Source organism: Piliocolobus tephrosceles, chromosome 14 (assembly GCF_002776525.5).
Source record: "Piliocolobus tephrosceles isolate RC106 chromosome 14, ASM277652v3, whole genome shotgun sequence".
Lineage (NCBI taxonomy): Eukaryota > Metazoa > Chordata > Mammalia > Primates > Cercopithecidae > Piliocolobus > Piliocolobus tephrosceles.
In genome coordinates, this window is record NC_045447.1 from 102,748,101 (window position 1) to 102,766,196 (window position 18,096).

General features: G+C 41.2%; 1 protein-coding gene across 2 annotated transcripts in view; it reads right to left on the reverse strand.

Annotated features, from left to right (window-relative positions):
- SHC3 (SHC adaptor protein 3) overlaps nt 1-18,096 on the reverse strand; it is a 171,621-nt gene that overhangs the window by 23,200 nt on the left and 130,325 nt on the right. The window contains exons 9-11 of one of the 2 annotated variants that reach the window (XM_023194549.2): nt 17,211-17,298; nt 13,551-13,709; nt 9,051-9,346 (exon numbers count right to left, since the gene is read on the reverse strand). In XM_023194549.2, coding sequence (XP_023050317.2) covers nt 9,051-9,346; nt 13,551-13,709; nt 17,211-17,298 — 543 coding nt within the window. Of the gene's footprint in view, nt 1-9,050; nt 9,347-13,550; nt 13,710-17,198; nt 17,299-18,096 lie in introns of both variants that reach the window. The other variant, XM_023194548.2, reaches the window with a different exon arrangement.

The window sequence follows — 18,096 nt, forward strand, 5'->3', positions numbered from 1 at the left end:
TCTAGATATAGATTATATCTAGATATAGATCTAATCTAGATATAGATATAGATTAGATATATATTGCACACACATGTTTGTGTGTGTATATATATACTATATATAGATATAGATTATATTTATATATAGATATCTACATCTATATATACATCTAGATTATATCTATATTACACACACAAAAGTTTGTATAATAGTCAAGGAAAGCTCCTGGAACATAGAACATAATTTCAAATAACTAGAAAATTTTTGAAAAGACAAGAGACAGAAGGTCAATACAGAAGGTCTACTCCCTCAATCAGGAGTTCTGAGATGAAAAAATGTAGAAGGCAGGAAATTACAAAAAATATTATATAAGAAAATTGTTCTGATTCAAAGAAAAACAGGTCTTCAGAATGAAAGGTTTCATCAAGTTCCTAGAACAATTAATAGAAAAAGACATACATGTAGATTCTTGCCTCTGTCATTACAGAACAGAAAGATAAAAGAAAAAAGAAAAAATTTACAGAAAAAATAACCATAAGTGACGAAGAATCACACCAGTCACACTACAACTAACCATACTTTTAATCAAAAGTAACTGGAAAACATATTTTCAGACATGTAAGGATGAGAAAATTTATGCTCATGCACCTCTTCTGAGAAAGGCACTTAAGGAAGCAGTCCAGTAAAAAGTGAGTGAAAGCCAAGATATAGGAAGATATAGGATACAAGTCCAAGAGTCCAATGAAAATATGTCCCTGGGATGATGAGTTTGCTCTGGAAATTTATTAGTTCACCTCAGAAGAGGAAGTCCATCTGTCCATGTGTCCTAAATAATAGATGGAATGAGCAAGGCACTGCTTAAGGGTAAACACCCTGTGAGGAAAACATAGCTGTCTTCTCTCAAGAACAGGGCAATTAGAAACTTCAAGATTAACTGATTTTAAAAGCATTTGTATAAAAAAGCACATATGTAATGTAATGTTATGCCTAACATATAGAACTATAATATACATATTACATAGAAAACAAAAAGTCAAATGGCAGCTATAAATCATACTACACCATAAATAACATTAAATATGAATGGATTAAAAAATACTATCAAAAGGCAGAGATTTTCAGAGTGGCTAAAATAAAACAAATAGATTGAAAATAAAGGAGAGAAAAGAATGTGTCATATACATAGCAACCATGAGAAAGCTGGAGTACATATACTAATACCAGATAAAATAGATTTTAAAACAAAAGCAGCAAAAAATGTTACTAGAGATAAAGTGGGACATTTCACACTAATAAAAGGTATCTCCATCAGTGAGATACAACAGTTATAAACATATATGCACTTAATAACAGAACACCAAAATACATGAAGCAAAATTAATAGAAATAAAGGGAGAAATAGACAATTCAACAATAATAGAGATTTCAATACCTCACTTTTAATAACGGATAGAACAACTAGACAAAAGACCAACAAGGAAACAGAAGACTTGAGTACCACCACAAACAGACCAGACCTAACAGATATCTATAAAGAACTCCACCCAACAACATTATTTATACATGCTAACCAATTTGATACTTAGGTAAAATGGACAAATTCCTAGAAAGACACAAAATATCAACAGTGACTTATGAAGAAATAGATAATCTGAATAGACCTATAACAAGTGAAGATAATTCATAATTTTAAAAACTTACTAGAGATAAAGACGGACATTTCATACTAATAAAGGGTCATTCCATCAGGAAGATACAACAGTTATAAACACATATACACTTAATAACAGAACACCAAATTTGTCTAATTGTCTCAAGGGCATTCTTTTCATTATCTGTTTGTTGGAACCAGAACCCAAATAGACGTAGTCTACACTTGGATTCCATTATTTCTCTTAACACTTTTCTATTCTACTTATACTTTCCTTCCATTTTTCCTCCACACCAGTGATTTGTTTGAAAAACTAGGTATTTGTCTGTGGAATACCCCACCTTATGATTTGGCTATTGCTTCCTTATGGCATTGTACAGCTTGTTCCTCTGTCCTCTGTAATTTTTTTTTTTTTTTTTTTGAGACATAGTCACCTGTCACCCAGCCTGGAGTGCAGCTGTATGATCATAGCTCACTACAGCCTTGAACTCTGCCTCAGTCTCTCAAGTAGCTGGGATTACAGGTGCATGCCACTATGCCCAGCTAATATTTTATTTTAGAGATGGGGTCTCACTATATTGCCCAGGCTGGTCTTGAACTCCCAGGCTCAAGTGATCCTCTCACCTCAGCCTCCCAAAATGCTAGGATTACAGACGTGAGCCCACACACCTGACCTGTATTTTCTATAAACTTGCAGATACAGAGATTCTTTTTACACAGCTTCATTGAGATATAATCTAGATACCACATTCATTTAAGGTGTACAATTCAATGGGTTTCAGTATATTCGCAGATACATTCATCACCACCACTACCAATCTTAGAACATTTTTATCACCATAAAAAGAAATGCCATACCTTTCAGCTATCACCTCCCTGTCCTCCCATCCCTCTCTCTCACCCAGCCCCTAGGAACCACTCATCTATTTTCTCTCTCTGTAGATTCTCCATCCTGAACTTTACTATGAATAGAATAACATATGATCTTTTGTCACTAGCTTCTTTCACTTAGCATAATGTTTTCAGGGTTCATCCAAGTTGTGGCATGTATCAATACTTCATTCTTTTTATAGCTGAATTATGCTCTATTGTATGGATATACCACATTTTACTTTCTTATTTATCTGTTGATGACACTTCAATTGTTTCTACCTTTGGGCTATCATGAATAATGCTACTATAACTATGTGTGCACAAGTTTTTGCATGGGAATAGGGTGAGAGTGGAAATGGTTTGGGGGAGATTAGTGTTTTCCTTAAAAGCCTTCTGCTGTATCTCCTTTGTTTATATTTTTCAGTGTTACATTGATAAAAATGTAAAACGCATGTTGCTGAGACAGGCTCTTGGATCAAATGCTCCATGTTTCTCAGCATTTCTCAGTTTTCTTGGAGTGAGGCTGGGACTCATGGACTAGGGGGAGCTGATGTGAGTCCCCTCCACAGCACAGCCATTGACAGTCCACGAGTTTCCTCCAGCCTCTCTTCTCCTTCGAGCTCCCATGTTGAGAAGGTGAGCCCAGGATATGGACAACAGCTCATCTGGATCCCAAGTCACCCAAGGACCTGTGGGACCTGGGGAGCCACACAACACACATGGGACTTGGCACGCAGGGGACTGAGCTCTGCTGGGTTAAGCCACTGAGAATACAGATTTTATTTGTTATTGCAGCACAGCCTAGACTGGCTGATACAAAGGGAATTTAAAAATAACAACAGGACATTATAAAGTGAGGATTAAGGAACATTTAAAAATTATTCTCAAAAACTAGTGAATGTAGGGGTGTTGGATTGTCATCAATGTTTTCTGATTTTATGAACAAAATTCCCAGCATGTGCTCTTAAATGTGCAATGACCAGACACCATGTGAATCACGCCCACAGGAAACCCACTCACCGGCGGTAGCAACGCATTCAAATGCAAGCACAGTGCCCACCTCACTTAGCTGGTCCTTCAAGACCAGAGAGATGAATCAATGATAAATGACTCAGGGAATAATTTTAGACATAAGAGGGCTGACTAAACAATTCTGAAGATGTTGAAAAGTAAAGTGTTCCAGACTCCATCTCTGAGGCTTCTCTTAGAGACCCAGCTACTGGCACTTTCCAGATACTATTTTAGAGTCAGTGTTCTTGACACCTTACGAACAGGGCTCAGAAGATGCCCCAGGCAGCTTCTCATCACGTTTCCAGTGATCTCAGTGAAAGGTGGGAAGGCACAAAGGTTGGTATACTGTGGAGTAAATTTAGATGCAGAACTGTTTTGCATCCTTATTTCTCTGAGTAATCTGTTCTCTGCCAAGTTTCCCCCTTTATAGTCAGGGACCAACCAATTACCATGAAAATCAGATGAATAAATATTGAAGAGAATGTGTTCACTGCCTATTTTGGTGTCCCCACAGCAAGAATGCAATGTTACATTTTTAATGAAGTCTTTCATTTCCATTTTCTTTTTCAGCTAAAGCTGTCCTCCATAGGATCAATTTAACTAAAAAATTAGATCCAACAAAAGAGCCCCCCCGCCGAAGAACAGTCATTAGTAGGTATGACTTGACAAAATTTCTCAACAGTACTACAAGTTTCTCCTCCAAAATTAAAATTGTATGGTAAACACAGCTTTGGGCATTGGCTCGCTTGGATACCTGGTTTAATCATATTTCCACAAATTCATACTCTCTTTATCTGCTACATTATGATACCGACTTTTAATGTATAATAAATATGTTATTAGTAGTACACAGTTCTTAAGTCATTCTTTGACATATACAGACTAAGTAGACAAACAAATTCAATCATCTTTGTTCTATGACATCTTTAACTAGATTTTAGCTTTCTGTTTTTTTAAATATCTAATATTTTGAACTGAAATATTTATATTCTCATAGAATTGCCTGGGTATCTTCTCCCCTATTTTCTTTTAGATAACCACAACTGTTAGTTTATGCCAAGAGGAAGAAGTCCGAGTTGATTCTACTTCGAAAATTTCGTTTCTGATTCTATGTCTGCCAGTAGCATGTGACCCTCAGCACCCCATCACCTCCACAGGCTCTCAACTCTTAACCTGTAAAAGCCCAGGACAATCTTTGTGTTTGTTCATCAAATGCTTGTTGAACACTGCTATGTGCCAGGCACTATTCTACACGTTGGGCGCTATGGCACTAAACAAGTTTTCTACTCTCATGGGGAATACAGTCCAGTAGAAGAAACTAGCCAAATAATGAAGAAATTAACAAAGAAACAAATATTTGTTTGTGGTAAGTGCTTTAAGGTAAAAACAAACCAGAATGCAGAAACAGGGGGTATAGAGGGGATCCTATTTGAGATAAAAAAGTTAGGGAAGGCTTCTCTGAAAAGACTTCTCTGATGTGTAGGAAGCCTAGCTCATCTTAAGAGGTGAGTAAAATGGCAAAATCTTGATATCAAAATCAGATAAGCATATACAAGCAAAGGCAGCAAAGACAAGACAGGTTTTACTTACAACAGAGATTCAACAAAATCCTAAATAAAACATTCGGTGACCAAATCCAATAATGTATTTCACGAGAACGATGGCAAGGTGAAGCAGAGTTTATGACAGGATTACAACATCAAAAACATCTAGCTGTGTAATTCTCCATATTAACAATTTAAAAAACAATTATTATCTCAAAAGGTGCTGCAGAAGTAGTTGATGAAGTTCAACACCTATATATAATCAAAGTAATTAAATAATGTGTAAGTTCCATGAGAGTAGATATTTTCTTTTAAAACAGGTTCATAGACATTTTCCAGCTGCCAAAACACAATGTCTGGACATAGTAGACATTCAGTACATATTTGCTGAATGAATGAATAAATGGATGAATGAAATGTTTTAGGACAATCAATGAAAAGATAATCTCCCCAAGGCCTACTGCAACCAGTGCAACCATTCCTTTTCAGGTTTGGAGTGGACAAGGACACTCTCCCCTGGTCAGCCTCTGTAGGTGCCTCTAGTCAGAGCAATGGGGTGAGAATACCACATAAGGGTGAGCCCTGGAGGGCAGGAGGTGAAACTGTCCAGGTCTGCAATGGCGGGACCAATGTTCCAGTAAAACTACTGGAAGAAGCAAAGCGTCCAGGCACAAGATCACACAACATTCCTCTCTCTCCAGCAAAAATGGTTGAGAAAAAGAAACTCAAAATAACATGCCACTTACAACAGGAGCTAAATCTAGACACTCTAGGAAATAATCTAATAAAGGAGATAGAAGAATTTGTGGGAAAAATTTTACAACTCTACCAAAAAAAAAAAAAAAAACTGAGTTACTGGAGACTTACGCCATGCTTGTGGCTGTGTTGATCTAATACAGAAAAATTGTTGGGAAAAAGCTGAATGTTGGGAGGGAAACTGAGGTAGGGCTTGCATAATGTCCTTGGGAATGTGTCTAGACTTGCTGGCTCCTTGCTTCTAGCCCTCCTAGACTTCTAGATCGATTGTATTCCCATTATCTCAAGTAGCAGAACATGTTCCATATAAAAGCTGTAAATCATGTGCTTAATGCAACGTGTCCTTTTGACCGCCACATTCTCACCCCCTGTTTCTTTGTTGGATTACCAATAAATACCATGGGCTCCCAGAGCTCGGGGCCTTTGTAGCCTCCATGATCGCAATGGCCCCCTGGTGTCCCACCTTTCTCTCTCAAACTGTCTTTTTCTCAGTCCTTTGACTCTGCTGGACTTTGTCACCCCCACGACCTAGTGCTGGGTCTGATCTCCCCAACAAAAATGTCTGTTCTTCCTCAAATTAATCTATATACATTCAATGCAAGCCCAATTGAAATCCCAGCACGTATTGTTGGTGACTTGAAAAACTGATTCTAAAATCAGTGTAAAGAAGAATATATATCTGCGGCTCAGTAAAACAGTTTAGAAAAAGGAGAATCAAGAGGAAGGACTCACACCACCAGATGTTAAGAGAGTTCCAAAGCCATAAGGATGGAAACAGCATGGTACTTACACAAGGACTAAACAGATCAGTAGAATAGAATCCAGCATCCAGAAACAGACCATGATGCAAAGAACTTAGTATGTTTTCAAAGGAACATCAGGACAGCAGCGAAGAGATGAATGATTTAGCAAATGGTGACAGAAAAACTGGCTTACTCTCTGGAGATTTAAAAACATGTTGAACCTCAGCCAGGCATGGTGATTACACCTCCCAGCACTTTGAGAGGCTAAGGCAGGTTGATCACCCGAGGTCAGGCGTTCAAGACCAGACTGGCCAACATGGAAAAACCTGTCTCTACTAAAAATACAAAAACAAACAAACAAACAAAAAATGTGTGTATATGTGTGTATATTGAGTCTCTATGTCATTTCAAATTCAAAAGTACCTTCAGTTGGAATTAAAGCCCACATGTGAAAGATGAAACTATAAAGCTAACAAAAGAAAATATATATGCAAATCCAGTATATTTGTGATTTGTGGGGGAGAAAAACTTTAAAAGTCAAAACCATCAAGCACAAATGGGAAAACTGACAGATTCAGATGCATCCCATGAAAGACTTCTATTTGATGAAGACTATCACAGACAAAATTATCAGATGGATGACAAAAGCAAGAGAATACATAGGAAAATTCTGTTACCGAAAACCTCAACAAGAAAGCCCAATCAGAAAGTCAAAAGAAAAACATGGAGAAAGGATAAGAACATCAACTTTACAGGAAGAATCTGCTAATTTACTAATGAAGTGCAACCAAAGAATTACAAATCAAACAATGAGATGTTCCCTTTCTCCTTACTCCCACAAACTAGCAAACCTAGAGACTCTCTCAAGGAAGAGCAAGGATGTTGCTGGTGTGCGCCTCAGTAGCTCAGCCATTCTGAAAGCAAATCCAAGCCCTAGTGAAATTCAATGTATGTGTACCCTGTGAGCAAAACGCCACTCTTGGCTCCTGTCCCAGAGATACCGTGCCCAGGTACAGAGAAAAACATGCATGAGAATTTGCAGCAGCTTAGTCATCCTTCTCAAGAGAGCTCAGTAAGTGACATGTGGACTGCATATGTGACCGGCCCCAGGCAGCCTACCACAGTAATGATCTGATAAACAGAAACCACCATGGACACATCTCAACAACATGTACGGTGGTGGAAAAGGAAGAAACAAAATGGGATTTGTGGAACAATATCATGTGTGCAAACTTTTTTCTTTTTTTTTTTTTTTTTTTGAAACAGGGTCTTGCTCCATCACCCAGGCTGGAGTGCAGTGTTGCGATCACAATTCAGGGCAGCCTTGACCTACTGGGCTCAAGCAATCCTCCCACCTCTGTCTCCTGAGTGGACTACAGGCAGTTGCCACCACGCCTGGCTAATTTGCAAATTTCTAAAAGGCACAAACACAAAATGTTTTCTCAGAAGTACATGTATGTTAAAAAAGAAGATGGACCGGAAGGATATACACATATACGTTACATTCGTGAGGAAGTGGCTGTCTCCGTGGAAGGGAAAGAGGAAGTAGCTACTGGCTGGAAGTGGGAAGTGGCTGCTCCCAAAGAAACAGAAAGAGGAACTGTTCCGAGTGCCAGGAGCTGGGGTGTTCAGGCAACTGAGTCTTGGTACCTGAGGTAATAAACCATTTTGGATAACACCCCCACCCCCGACACAGGCAGTTTAATTGTGTTCCAGTCCAGCTGAAGACAAAGGCTTCATCCCTCCCTGTCAATCAGAAAATGCAATGTTTTTCACTCCTATTAAATAACTCTACCCTGCTTTGTTGTTCTCACTGGATAAAAGGTTTTAAACAATCCTGGAATTTCACTCAACAGTTAGGTTGATTTAACTACATTTATGGAGCTTAGCAATTCTTGGACTATGCCCCAGGTAAAGTCGAATGTGTTTCTTGACGGGAAGATGAAAAATTCAGTGAAACCTACAGGATTATTCAGATACAGTTATAGTGCCAGGGATGGCCAACATCACTAGGAGTTACTTCTCTAAACGGGAAAACAAGAGACTTAGCAAAGCGGGTTTCATTTACTGATCATCACATTTTACAGCCTTAGAACAAAATCCTCAGTGATTCAACTTTTTGACAGAAGCATTCAAGGCAAATATTAAAAGCCTAGACGCCTGTACTTCCTTGTCCACTGGAAACATGTTTGTAAGGAAAATGCTCTCAGTTTCTATATTTATTTACTTTAAAGGACATAAAAGTCAAGGCTTTCAGCCTAGGCCATAATTCTAAAAGTTTTAAAACTTGTGTGAGGCCCTGACCACTGGCTCCTGGCTCCTCGCTCTGGCCTAATGACAGGAGTTATCTGTCCCTGGGTTCCCCTGAAGGACTCGGTAGGCACTTGTGGATAGAGGTGGGAATGTGGAGGGCATTTGACAAAGTGGAAACTGTTTAAGGCAGGTCTGCGCCCATCAGCAGGTCCGACCCCATCCCCACTGGGTGCTCACCGTGCCTTCCGGGTCCACGAGCAGCAGGTGCTTGGCCTGGCCATTGTGCATGCCCGTGAGGACAAAGGAGCCCGGGTTGGTGGTGCTCTTCCTGACCAGGAAGTCTCCGTCTTTCTCCAGCAGCCCCTCTGCCTCCTTCCTGCTCATCTCTCCTTGGTACCAAGTCTCAGCTTGCAGGTCCTCCAGCATCTTGGCATCCGGGGCTCTGGGTGACACAGGGCTGATGCACTCCACGGAGGCTGCCTTGCTTAACACGGGCCCCAAGGGCTGGTTCTTGAGAGCATCTTCAAAAGGTTCTGTCATCAACAACATTGACCAGCAACAAGTCAATCTCAAGAAGAGCAAATTATTAAAAAAAAAAAAAAAAAAAATACAGTGAGAGAGATGGAAATGCAAAGGCAACTCCTCCAGAAGGGGAAAACAAAAACCACTGGGAAAAACTAACTGGCTGGTAATATAACAAGAGCCATCATAACAAGCATCGAAAAGCACAGCCCAAATTTTGGCATGACTTTCTGATGAGTCTGCTTTCCCAAGACAGCTGGGAGTTGTGCTATGTGCCAAGGAGTCAAGCACACCCTTTGTCTAGCTAGTTGGAATGACTACATTTTTGCATGCTGCAGGAGGCCATGAATATCACATGCCATGTACTTTCTCTGGAACTTCAGCCAGCCTCTTTAACAAATTCTGAATAAAAATCTGCCAATACCAAAGGGAAAGACAAGCTACAAAGCTTTGATTTTATGCAAAACCAGAGCCCAATCCACCAAAGGTTTATTTCAAAATCTTTGCATCAGGCAAATTTTTAAAAGAGAAAGCTTATGGGTATTGGGTGCCTCTCGTGTGACTTGCCCCAGGCTAGGAGCTCCACCTCCCCTTAACCTTCACTTGTTTCCCTGTGGAACGAGGCTCTCGAATGAGTGCTTGAGACCATACTTGGTTTCATCCCCTTCAGAGCACACTTCTCAGTGCAAGGCATGTGTGAATGGTGAGACGGCTGCTCTAACAATAAATACCAGCAGCAAAAGAAGTAGCCAGGCATGTCTAACTAAATCCCGATGTTCGACTTTCACATAAGGTAGTGTGTATGAAAGAACTCTGAAAACTGCACACAGTGCTATGCAAGTGGAAGGTAGTGCGATGATTATTTCAGCCTACACTGTCTACCCAGCACAACATAAGCAGCACAAGAACAGGAATAGTTCTTTCCTGAGCATAACTACACCCTCAGAGCACAGCATTGCTCCTGGGACACAGTTCATTCACTATGGTCAACAAATGCTGTAAAATAAGCCAAACTTGCTCATTGTTATTACAGGGTGGGCAGAAGTGAGGTGAATAAATGAAAGTAAAATTAGCTCTTTTTGAAGCTTATTAATCTTTGACAGATTTGGAGATAAAAATAAGTTAGAACCATTGGCAAAAATTATGTTGGTGGATGTTCTTTTTCATCTGACTTTTTTCCTGATTACCTGGAATTGACATACATTGACAAATGTATGTCAACACATACATAACAGTATTATACTGTTTCAACACCATCACCACCTTTGTTATCATCTACATCATCAAAATTGTCAGCATCATCTCCACCATCACCACCATATCCACATTCACTTTTATTGGCACCACCACCAACATCAGTATCACCACCATCGTCACCATCATCACATCACCATTATCACCATCATTCCCATTGTTACCAGCATAACCATCATCAACACCATCATTGTCACCACCATCACTGCCACTACCACCAGCAGCAGCAGCAGTAGCAATAGCATCACCACCATCAACATCATCATCACTATCCCCTCACCATTATCACCACCACCACTACCATCAGCATCATCAGGATCATCACCATTATTACCACCATCCCCACTGTCATCATCACCATCATCACCATCACTGTCACCAGCATAACCATCATCATCACCATCACTGTCACCAGCAGCAACAGCAGCAGCAGCAGTAACAGGTGCAGCAGCAGGATCACCACCATCAGCACCATCATCACTATCACCATCACCATCATCACCACCACCACCACCATCGGCATCACCACCATCATCACCATCATTATCACCATCACCACCACCACCTTCACCATCAGCATCATCACCATCACCATCATCACCACCACCAGCACCATCAGCAGCAGCATCACCACCACCATCATCACCGTCATCATCACCATCATCACCACCACCATCAGCAGCATCATCACCACCACCATCAGCAGCATCACCATCACCATCATCACCACCATCATCATCACCATCATCACCACCACCATCAGCACCATCACTACCATCAGCAGCATCACCATCACCATCACCATCATCACCACCACCATCACCACCACCATCAGCAGCATCATCACCACCATCTCACCATCACCATCATCATCATCACTGTCACCAGCACCAACACCACCACTATCATCCGCAGCAGCAGCATCACTACCACCATCATCACCATCATCATCACCATCATCACCACCACCATCAGCAGCATCATCACCACCATCATCACCATCACCATCATCATCACTGTCACCACCACCACCACCACCATCATCATCATCACCATTACCACTACCACCATCACCACCATCATCACCTCACCATTATCACCATCACCATCAGCACCATCATCACTATTACTACCATCACCATCATTATCACCACCACCACCACCACCATCAAAATCACCATCAGCAGCAGCACCACCATCACCACCATCGTCATATCAGCACCACTATTATTTAGAGCTACTGGTTCAAAATAAAGAACACGGAGTGCTGGCTTTATTTAGTTCCACACTTTTCAACAGGCACCAGCCTTTCTAAGGCTCTTTTTACATTCTGTTTCCCCTCCTTACGTTTTGAGAGCAAGAGGAGAAATTAACTGATGGGAAAAGGGTAGCTCTGGTTCTCATGTTTTCATCCCAAACACCAGCCAATCTAACTCTCCTTAGGGTCTGAGTCCAGGAGTCATTGGTAAATTGACTATATTAAACAGTAAAAATGGTCTAACCAAATATGGGACTATTAAACTGCAGTTTGGAGGTACTATAACAACTCCAGCAGAAGCTTGGAGAGCTACCACTGTGCTTTGCATCTTGAAAATGTGGCTTCACATTTCTCAAGCTGTTTTCACATTTTTAAAAATAAAGGCACTGGCGGGACTGAATTAGGTGATCTAGCATTGAAGGTGGCTTCAAGCATTGAGATTCTACAGTTCTTGCTTAGATGATTTTTGTAAGTCAAAATGGGGGTCCAGTGTGTCTGGGAAGTCAAATTTGCTAGGGAGAAACAGTGTTGTTGTGATGAGGTTGCCTAATTATGAAGGCACTTAACCCTGTCCTCACTCATAGAAAATACCACAAATCACAGGTATTGGACCAGCAAGGCTGCCTTTCACAAATGATAAAGTTAGTTAACTTCTAGGATTCTTCATTTCCTCTTCTGTAAAATAAAGATAGCAGTAGTTATCATAATACTTACCAGTAAAAATTTAAAAATAGGTGTTTAGCACATGGTAGAAACTCATTCAGAACTAGTCTCCATTCCCTCCCTCTTCAGCCTATAAAATTCTCAAGGAATATGAAAAGCAAATTTTAGGATATAAAGCTCTTGTGAGCTTGTGATGCTCTTTCAAAATTCTTTAACAAAAATTTTCACTTTTGTTAATCAGTTCATGAATGATTTAATTTCCTCAGTCTATATTACAAACAGAAAGTCCGTGGTACATATCCCACTACATTGCTGTCTGCAATAAATTCCTATTACTCTCCTTATCCTGTTTAGTTTTCATCACTGAGGAGCACTTAACCACTACCTGGTAATAGATACAGTTGTTTATTTAACCTCCATGAGGTAGAGACTTTGCTGGTTTTGTTTTCCTGTGTATCTCCATCAAGTAGAATAGTATTTGACAAATGGTAAGTGTTCAGTAAATATTTGGAGAGGGGTAAGAGGTGAGCAAGAGAGAAAAAATGAGAGAAAACAATGAGAGAGCAAGTGGGAGGAGGGGAGAAAGAGAGAAAACCCTCATAAGAGAGGGGTGTGTTGCAATTTCTTGCCTATATGTTAAATGTTGGTCTGCTTCATAGACCGAGAGCTCTGTGGGAACATGGGCCATGCCATTTCATCTTTGCATCCTTAGCAACTAATACACCAGCTGGCACATAATAGCCAATTACTATTTAAATGAATAAATAAACATTTGTGTATGTATACTGTCTTAATATATTTGCAGATCTTCAAGAGGAACGTCAGCTCCAAAAAGAAGGGGAAATTGCTCTGTCTCTTGACTACAGAGAGGGCTATAATCCTAAACAAATCCAATCATCACCCAGAAAAGTACAGCTAATCATCACCATTAATCAAAACCCTGCTATCAGAAAATTTAGTAATTACACAGATTTCAAACAAAAGGCAGGGTAAAAAGCAACCTCAAAAGAGAAGAAAACCAGAGACAAACAGAAACCCACTCATGTCAAAGAGGTCTTTTCTCGGGCTGCTCTCAGCGCTGCTGACCGCAGTCGGCCAGGCCTGCGGTGGGATCTGCTGCGTGTTGACGTAGGTGGGTGCTTCTCCTGTGGGGGCCACGTGCAGTTTCCCTTCTGGCATGCTGTAGATGTCCAAGGACCCTGCAAGAAGAAAGTGAGCCCCTTTTCTTTTATGACAGTGACACTATTCAAGCCACCCAGCCCTTCACAGAGAAGCTCTTCTGCCTGCAAATGGGAAAACTCCTTCAGATTCCTATCGGTGATATTGTCCTCTTCTGAGCTTGTCACCACACACTGCTGTAACCTGGCCAAGATGTTTTCCAGTCCTTCATATCAACAGGGGATCTGCCAGCCAATGTCAGGATGGACACCTTGATGGCTCCACTGTGATGGCCTCAGCAAAGATTCTGGCCCTTGCTGCCCTAAGACGGCAGGAGGCTGGCAGGCAGAACATGCCTGGGCTCCACCTCTCCTTGACAAATGCTTCAAGATCAGATAACTGAGCAGAAGGACCACAAGCCTTATTTTAATGGCTCTTGTTTTTTTTTTGTTTGTTTGTTTTTTAATATAAGCAAATGCTTTATAAATTAACTTCATTCAAGCAATACAATAGAAGCTCTGTTCTATTGTAGGAAGGAACTGAGACTCCTTCCTTACAAAATAGGGCTGCAGTTACTGCTTCTGGGTCTGTGAAGGAAGCCCAGGGTGGGTGTGCAAGGGAAGAGCCCCCTCTGCTGAGGCAGTGACGCTGCCTCGATGGGACTTCACAGCGAGGCAATTGGTTTGCTGAGGCTGGGCCTGGGCTGTTCTGTCACCCAGACCCTGGGTGAAAGTGTCACCCAGAGCTAGTAGCCTGAGAACGCCTGCTCAGATCCTTCTCGGAGTCTTTTTGCGTGTGCGCCCTGTCTCCAATCTTCTTACATAAACATGTTCGCAAGAACACCCTGTGGTGTTCACATTTCTGGAAAGAGGGTGTCTTTCATACCCTATGGGCGGTGGTGTGTTGAAGCCAGCTCAATCCAGCTGGCAAGAGTTGGTTCAGGGCTTTTTAAAAAGCGTTCCCAAGAGCCTGTGGCTGGACGTTCGCCAGCATACCACTGTCTCCCAGCCTGTAGGTGTGAGAATGAAGTGTCGTGCTGACATTCCCTCACTGGGGAGCACCACCTGCACGGACTGCGTTTCTACTCTCCTATTTCTCAACATGCTTTCTATATTGAAGAGACTAGTCAGATTACGCATCCTTGCTTAGTGACAGCTATTTGCAGTTCACACCTTCTGCAAGGTGATTTGATTGCAAACAAATCAGCCTTTAGAAAAGAATTTCACAAACAAAATGTTAAAAGGAGAAGATCAGGAGCCCAAATGTATAATCTTCCTGACTACCCTTTCCCACCGGAGATGACAGCAGATACTGAGCCGGGGCAGGAGGACATGTGCCATGGTAATACCTGGAGTTCACGTCCATTGGGGATAATATCTGCAGCAAATTAATAAGTGACATTCTAATTTGTTCTGTGAGAAAAGATATTTATTAATTTTTTTTTTTTTTTTTTTTGGCAGAGTTCTCACTCTGTCACCGAGGCTGGAGTGCAGTGGCACGATATCGGCCCACTGCAGCCTCCACCTCCCAGGTTCAAGTGATTCTCCTGCCTCAGCCTCCCAAGTAGCTAGGATTACAGGTACGCACCACCACACCTGCCTAATTTTTTTGTATTTTTAGTAGAGACAGGGTTTCACCATGTTGGCTAGGCTGACCTGGAACTCCTGATCTCAGGTAATCCACCTGACTTGGCTTCCCAAAGTGCTGGAATTACAGGCCTGTGAGATACCACACCCCACCTATTTATTGTTTTCAAAGAAGAGTTGGAAATTTATTGAGAGCTCTGAGTCTCAAGTTCCAGGCCAGGAGCTCATTCTGCTACATCATCTGTTCTCGATCTGGCTGGAATAACTTTAATATATCAAAAACAAGACCTATTTTAAAATAAACCTGACATATTTTGCAATAAAGTAAATATCTAACAGAAATAATGTGTCTCCTTTATTCTTTAGCAGTTATTGTATGTCTATGCACACACATGTAATGGAAATACATTTTAAATGTATATAGAACAAGGATAAATAGCCCATAGTGAAAATGTCCCTCTGGCAAAGTTATGACTCTGAGTTGCTATTTCCAGCCTATTCTGAGGCAGAACATGTGGTGGCTTCTGCCAGGCCTTATGTTTTATTGACTGGGCCAGCACTGTGGGTCTTCCTGCATCTGGGGCAGGCAAGACATGAAATTCTCTTACACAGAGGACATTTAAAAAATGTATTGTCATTTGCTTCCTGGCATTAAGAGCCATAATGAAGGAATAAGCCTCAATATTAAACCAATAAATGTTTAAATTTAGATACACAGAAGCATCAGTTGCCCCATCCCCTTCAGATCTTATGGACTTAGTAGCCAGGATCCCAGAGCTACTGGAAGAGTTATAAATTTTTTGAGAAGGGAAAAAGGTTAAAATTAAAAGACATTCTTAAAGGATTAGACTGAGCTATAAATACATTCATACATATTCGTATGTGTATATATAACTGTCTAGAGAATAAAGACTTACGTGAGCAATTAGCAGTTACTTCTTAGTTGTATCTGAATTATTATGGCTGTATCTAAATATATTTGAATTATTTGCAGATATCTGACTTATAGACAGTTATATCAACATTAGTTGTAATGTATGATGTAGGTGTATGTTATTATGACTGTAAGATGCAGAAGTGTTCTCTAAGAATATCCAGGGCCTGTGAGAGACGTATATCCCTGGTGCCACCTCTGCCTCAATCCCCAGCTTAGAGTAGGGGGCTTCACATTCCCCAAAAAGTGCACCCTGAGTAAAGGGAAGGACAATGAGACAAGGAAGGAAAGGCAACAATTTGTTGTGGGAGTCACTGGGGCTCAACCTCAACCTTAGAGTTGCCTCACGAGTTCCCATCAGAAACTGGGGTGAAGGTGTGCCTGAGATGTCAACTTCTCAGCACCCCTGGGCACGGAAGCTCTCCCAGCGTGGAGGTGTACAGTCTCAGGGGCATGAGGCAGTGAGTGCCCAGGAGGTGTGAATGGTCCTGGAGCTGCAGGGAGCCACCACATAATTGGTGCCAGGAGATATCTACAACACTGTTGCTTTTTTTTTTTTTTTTTTTGAGACAGGGTTTTGCTGTTGTTGCCAGGCTGGAGTGCAATGGCGTGATCTCGGCTCACTGCAACCCCCACCTCCTGGGATCAAGTGATTCTCCTGCCTCAGCCTCCCAAGTAGCTGGGATTGCAGGCACCCGCCACCACGCTCGGCTAATTTTTTTTTTATTTAGTAGAGTTGGGGTTTCACTATGTTAGTCAGGCTGGTCTTGAACTCCTGACCTCAGGTGATCCTCCCGCCTCAACCTCCCAAAGTGCTGGGATTACAGGCGTGCGCCACTGCGCCTTGCACCACATTGTTGCCTCTGTTTCTATGGTCTAGTCAGGATTCTATAGCAACACACACAGCAAATATATCCAGGGGTCATTCTGTCAGTCCACAGAAAATAGGCGACCCAGTGGTGAGCATGTTACTTTTGAAAAGTGTCTTTTGTGTTTCTCACCCATCTCACCTTGCCTCTCACTTTGCCTGAAAGGTGTTTGCTGCCAGTCTTCGCCAAAGGTGTCTCCTAAGTGTCTTCCCTGGTAATAAGTCTGCTCTTTTCCTGCAAACTATAGACACATGTAAATAACACAGAACGAAAAAATTATTTTCTTCTCATTTCACTTTTGAAAGCCACAAGACAGTCGGCAAATTGATCCTTAAGGTGGATCAAATCCTCTGATACACCCAATTTTCCCTTCATGCCTCACGGTTGGCATTAAGATTTGGGAAATAAGTTTGTGTGAGTGTGAGGAAAAGGCTGCATCTCCATCAAAATTACACATGCCCCCCCTTGTTTTCATTACCCCCACCACCCCTCCCGAAGTGTGACTGTAAATCAAGTTCTTCCATATGTATGTCCTAAAATAAATTTCAATTACAGAGTATCTATGTGTCAGAACACACTTCCCACATAACACATACGCCCATGATTGTTCACACTTGGGCAAGTCCACTCTGTAAACCAGGAAACTTCCTTCAAAAAATCAGGAAATTCCCTCTCAGTGTCAGATCCCTGAGCTCAATGTTATTTTGCCATTTTTAGTGGTGCCATTATCATTCACAAAAGGTAGTGATGTTAAAAATTTCCTATAACAAAATAGAAATATCATAACTCTAGAAAGCAATTGCCTTACTAGAATTTTGAGTTGGACATAAAGCAAGGGAATGAATAAAATAGAAAACTCATAAAATTCTCATCCTTTTAAGGGTCTATATTCACTCCTTTTCAGAGAACCCAATGCCTCCCAAGCCTTTTTAAAATCTTAAATTCTCTCTTTCCCTCACTGAGATCACAGTATGATGGAATACATCTGAGGGTACAGAGGACGCCCCCAGACTCATATCCCAGGAATCACAACACAGTT